Source organism: Rhododendron vialii, chromosome 9a (genome assembly GCF_030253575.1).
Source record: "Rhododendron vialii isolate Sample 1 chromosome 9a, ASM3025357v1".
NCBI lineage: Eukaryota > Viridiplantae > Streptophyta > Magnoliopsida > Ericales > Ericaceae > Rhododendron > Rhododendron vialii.
In genome coordinates, this window is record NC_080565.1 from 28,940,170 (window position 1) to 28,946,169 (window position 6,000).

General features: G+C 37.5%; 1 protein-coding gene across 1 annotated transcript; it reads left to right on the forward strand.

The window, feature by feature from the left end:
• Window positions 1-2,698: 2,698 nt before the first annotated feature.
• LOC131300853 (uncharacterized) lies at window positions 2,699-4,117 on the forward strand. Its single transcript, XM_058326861.1, has one exon. It carries the CDS (start codon window positions 2,884-2,886, stop codon window positions 4,039-4,041), a length of 1,158 nt encoding a protein of 385 aa, XP_058182844.1. The 5' UTR covers window positions 2,699-2,883; the 3' UTR covers window positions 4,042-4,117.
• The last annotated feature ends 1,883 nt before the right edge of the window (window positions 4,118-6,000 follow it).

Sequence of the window (6,000 nt, forward strand, 5' to 3'; positions counted from 1 at the left end):
GAGAGAGAGAGAGAGAGAGAGGGGGAATTTAGTGGAGGAGAGAGAGACGAGCGATAAATGTGACCATGTGAGGGATTGTCTGATTTGTTATATTTCAAGAGTATTGGGGGAACGGAGGATTGATTTGGAAAATTACTTACCCCGAGGTTTTCTCGAAAAGTTATTTTACATCATTTGCTGGAAAACGTTTTCCTAAGTAAAACATTTACTCGGGTTTCGTACAACCCAGCACCCAAAAATGGGTATATTTTACGGTTAAATAAATGGAGTACAAAATTATGCACATTACGTTTCAAAATTGCTTGATTGTGGGAAAGAGCCAGTGCTTATGACGGAAAGATGAACTATCGGATGTAATAACCCAAAGCGTAGGGGTTCTAGTCATTTGCAGAATAATTTGGTAAGACCGAGATCGATCAATAGGGAGCTCGAATATAGTTTGTTCGGATTGTAGGCTTTATTGAGGTTGTCGGCGTTTAAGACGGCCAACTATCAGTTTTGCTTTAGAAAGTGAAAAATTATGGTAAAAAGACTAGAAATGAGGTTTGAACTTAGTTAAAACAAGTGGCAAGGTCTAGGGGCTCAAATCGCCCGATGACTTAGCCGTTTTAACCATTTCTTTTTAACATCTCCAAGCTAAGATGTAGACAATCTTAACCTGAAGCACTCAACGTTAAAATTCGAGCATAATCATGGTATTAGCTCGGAATTGACTTAATCTCGTTTAGAAGACATTTAACTCAAACGCCGGGAGCGTTAAAAGCCCCAAGCCCTGTGTGCAAAATGAAGGTTAAAACTCCGGGCAACACACGGTCAAAGAAGGTATTAGCCATTTGGTTTGGCTGAAAATTAGAGATTAAACCCTTTCCTTAGTGAAATAATAATCAAGTCATAGAAAAACTATTAAAACTACTAAATCATGGGGAAGATATCATCCCATGACTAAGCCTAAGCGACTACTCAACCATACTAGAAAGATGAAGCATATTAGGAAATTGAGACTTAGATTTAACCGATAAAAAAAAAAACTTAATATTAAGGAAGATTCAATGCGTAGCTACGACACTAACAAAGAGGAAATTAATGGAAAGCAAGTAACTAAAGTAGTTATGGAAGAAACAAAGCTTGAAAATCTTAAGACAACAACGGAGAATCCTAGAAAGCAAAAAGAAAGTTTAGGCCTAAAGTTATGCTATATGGCCATCATTTTTATAAATGGCATACACCCATATATATAGGGCCTAAAAGACGGGTTACAAAGGACCGAAAGACCTCCAAAAATATCTCAAAAACTTGTCAAAAGTGAAAACTTTCTATAAATGAAAGGTTGAAAAAGTTAACAAAAATCTGCAGAATTTTCCCATGCAGTACTAGTACTGAAAATTTCTCAGTACTGGTACCAGGCTTCAACGGGCAAGATTTTCTACTTTCTGGATTGGCAAATAACCAGTACCGGTACCGGCTTTGCTTGACAGATTTTTAGGCAACTTTGCGGTCTCGTTTCGGACACTTCCGAATTCGGATTTGGGTTTTCTTTAGACCGTTGGAAAGCTTGTCAAATTTACTTTCTAACCCAAGTGGTTTGGATCCAAGATAATTTGTACATCAAAAGAGATTACAATTCTACCCTCAGCTGGTCGGAAAATAAATAGCTTTGGTAAAATCCTCACATGTCCTTCAATTTCCTTGACCCTTGGGCAACCTCTTAACCATCTTTTCGAGCACCACAATAGGGTGGCACATGGCCTTGAGTATTTGGTTGTACCCAGAGCATTCATTGGTGTTCAAACACACCTTATTTATACGAATTACTTGAAATATACAAAAACCTACCTTACGTGCAATATCGCATAAAAACGATAATATATATGTACAAACACAATATACTAGAGGATTTAAGTATCAAGAATATGCATTATTGGGTGCAGCCAGCCGGATGGCGAAAACTTTTTGAAAGGGTGAAAGAGATACCCCAAATATTAATGGTCATCTGGTCAAAGAAAACTATGGCGAAGCCCTTCCAATGGGTCAATATTTATCCCATGTGCCTGCCTAAACGTATTCAAATTATTGTCCTTTTTTAGGGAATAGATTTCTTAGACCTTGGCTACCTATAGGCACCCAAAACCCACACTACCGGCCCGCATATCTCTCTCTCTCTCTCTCTCTCTCTCTCTCTCTCTCTGAATATCAATAGTTAAACGTACAAAATGGTTATCATTTATAGAAACAATAAACGGACCAAAAAGTTCAACAATCTATTTTTTTTTTCTTGCTTGAATATGAATTATTACTGCTGCTACGGTTGTTGGATCATTGAAAACAAATGCACGAATGATCGTCACGGCAGGATCTTACTTTCTTTTTTTTTATCAGCAACAAAGATTTTATTAGATTGTAATAGAACTCAAATGATACATTGAAGAAAAACCTAACGAAATGCCCGAGAGCTGGACAAAACATCAGGCGGGGTCTTACTATGAGATGAACGGTTGCGATGTAGGTAACAAACGTCCAAAATTGGGCGAGATTGGACCCGTGGAGGAGAGCCTCCTCTCTCTTCTTCTTCTTCTCTCTCTCTAGCAGATTACTGTCACTCTAACAAAGTCACCTGCTCCCTCTTGAATGGTGTCACCAGATAACGATATACAGCACTTCGGGTACACTCACTTTCCCACTGTTCCACACTCTCTCTCTCTCTCTCTCTCTCACGGTCCAATTACCATTTTCCGAAACGATAAAGCCCTTTTCTAAGTTTGTACTTTCTACTCCTATGTTTCCTTCTGCACCACCACCTTCACCATTACCCTCTCCTCTAGCCTGAAAGAAAGTTTTTTCTCTCTCTCTCTCTCTCTCACCCACATACACACACAGAAACTACAGATGTTTTCTTCAGGTAGCGGTGGCAACCCCTTCTCATACACCAACGAAACCCTATTCACAGGCCCACCCACGATTGAAGAAAATCCTAACTACAATTCCTCACAAGAAGAATACCCTCCTCCAGGTTCTCCTGATCTCCTCCACTTCCCTTCTCCTTTTCTCGACACTGGCGGCCCTCCACAAGATCATGATATCACAACCATCAACACCGGTGCAACAAGCACCTCAAACCGCCGGCCGAGGAAAAGAAACGGAAGTGGTGGTGCAACTACAAACCCTAACCCCAATCCTAATCCTAACGCTAACCCCAATCCTAATCCTAACCATAACCCTAAATCTAACTCGAGGAGGAGAACTGGGAAGAAAGACAGGCATAGCAAGATTTGCACAGCCCAAGGACTGAGAGACCGGAGAATGAGGTTGTCGGTTCAGATCGCTCGAAAGTTCTTCGACCTCCAAGACCTGCTAGGGTTTGATAAGGCCAGTAAAACCATTGAGTGGCTCTTTTCCAAATCGAAAGGCGCGATCAAAGAAGTCACGAGGAATCTCCCCCGAGTGAATCACGGTTGTAGCGTTGATTCAAAGGGGGTGGTAGAATATCAAGAGAGTGATGTTCACAAGGAAGACAAGGGGAAGGGGATTGAGGTTTCAGTTGGTGTTCTGAACGAAGAAAACGAAAAATCGCATAAAAAGGCGGCATCGTATGATCCTCATCAAGCAAAGGAGTCGAGGAGTAAGGCGAGAGAAAGAGCTAGGGCTAGAACAAGGGAGAAAATGATGATCAGAGGGCTTGGAGATTGGGAAGAGGATGACCTTGAGGGAAACCCTAATAATAGCTTGGATCATGAATTTCCTGCTGAAAATTTTCATGACACTGCAGGTGCAAATTCATCGACATCACGTGCGATTTTAGGTTTTCAGACCAATCCTGGAGTCTCAGATGGGGAAGATTCCAACAATAAGCTTATGGGTGTTGGTGGAAATTGGGAGATGGAGAATGCAAGATTAATCATCTCTGAATATGGTGAATTGACAAATATTTTTCCCATGACAGGTAATGAACTTCAAGAACAAAACCCTAACCCTATTTCAGCCACAAGTGCTTATTTTCAGTCTCAGTTAATGTCAGGAAACCAATTCTACTGCAGCTGGCAATGAACCTATTTTTGTATTTTCCTCAATTGTTAAAATATACTAATATATATATTGTATCTCCCTTCTATCTCCCCCCAAAGACTGTCTTTCTGTTCAAATTTTCTTTTTGTTATTAGCAATTAGTATTGTTTGCTATGCAGAGGTTTGAAACTATCCCATTTTGTGCTAATCATTATCTTGTTCTTTGTAGTGAAAAAACTGTTTATTTGGAAGTAATTTGTGAATGCTTCACACACATAACAAAAATAAGAAAATATTAGAGGCTAGTGATATGAGTTTAGGCTATCAAGAGGAAAAGAGTTTCCAAAAACAAGGTTTTAAGTTTCAAATTTCAATTCCAGAAAGGGAAAAAGATAAGGGGAGAAACAAGCTAGTATTAGAAAGATGCCAAATGAGAGATCATAACATGAAAGACCTCTATATTCATTGTCAATTAATTTTGATTTTGCATATAAATTAATTTTCACATGGTATCAGAACGGGCTCATTAAAATCTCAAATTAAAAATTAAAATAGCCCACACTCCACAATGACAAACTTAAAAAACAAAAAAGCTTCATGCATGAACATAGACCCAAAAGTGTCCATACCTGATAGAACTAAATGATGTTGCACGTACATGAGAGAGGGTGTAAGAGATTTACCCTCATTGTCTGGATATGAAATGAGAGATCAGTAAATAACATGAGGTACCACTTCACTCATTGTCCATTAATTTTTGGTTGAATTTAAAGTTTTCACAGAGAACAATTTAGGATCCTTTCTTTTCTTTTTCTTTTTTATCAACAAAAATAACACTTTATTAAAGATAGGGAGAGGGAAAACCCAACCAAGGTTGGATAAACAAAGGGCAAAACCCTACAACACCTAAGGGCAATTTAGGGTCCGTTCTGTAACTCGTTCGGCTAAATAAGTCAACTGGCTTATCTTTTTGTTCTTATTCAATTTTTTTTCTTATTTGTTAGTTTTTCTTCAATTTTTTGAGGATTATTGCATCGTCATGACGAGAGGAATCTAAAAAATAAAAAATTATTATCAAAATCCAATATTTTTTTAATAAAGAAGAAAAAATTGGCTTATTTTTGTTTTTATTCAAAAAAATTAGGTTTTGATCATAATTTTTTACTTTTTAGATTTCTATTATCATGACGATGTAATAATTCCCAAAAAATTGATGAAAAACTAACGAATACTACTCCCTCCGTCCCTTTTTTTGTGTCCAGTATTTCATTATGGGCTGTCCCTTAATAAATGTTCATTTTGTAAAGTTAGGGGGGTAAAAGTTAGTGTATTGTCTATTTTGTCCCTAAAAGTATATTTTATTTTGAAAAGTTAGTGATTAAAAGTGTAATGATGATGGGTAAGTAGGGAAAGTGGAGGAAAAAATTGATGTGAAAAGTGTAATGATGATGTCTTTTTAATAAGTTGGAGTTACGAAGCAGGACACTTAAAAAGGGACGAAGAGAGTAAAAAATTTGAATAATAACAAAAAAATAAGTCAGTTGACTTATTTAACCGAACGAATATGTTTCTCATGACAATTAATTAATCCTACTAAAATCAATTTACAAACATGTTTTGATCAGAACTGATCAGCACTCCGAGGGTTGTCAGTTTATTCTAAATTATGGAACGTGCAGCTTTTTATGGAATTTCAGATGTGTTATTGCTATAATTACGACACTATTACCGTACAAAAGTAGGAGTAATTGATTTTCTTTGGAGATAGGATGTACTGTGCTAAGTAAATGGTTGCAGAGACTCAAATAGAGTAGATGAAATAAGGATTTTGTTGTCTTTGACTGATTCAGCGGTTTTAAATAAAGTGAGCCGTATCTGGGAGGTATGTTTTTTTTGGAACGATCTGGTCTATTTGTTTATTTGGTTAATGAGGAATAGTTATACCTTCAACGGTGCAACAACATGTGTTTCGGAAGTGGTGGTTTAATCAAAATCAGAGTA

What these genes read in the sequence shown, in the direction of transcription:
- LOC131300853 (XM_058326861.1), top strand. Translation starts at nt 2,884, where the DNA reads ATGTTTTCTTCAGGTAGCGGTGGCAACCCCTTCTCATACACCAACGAA.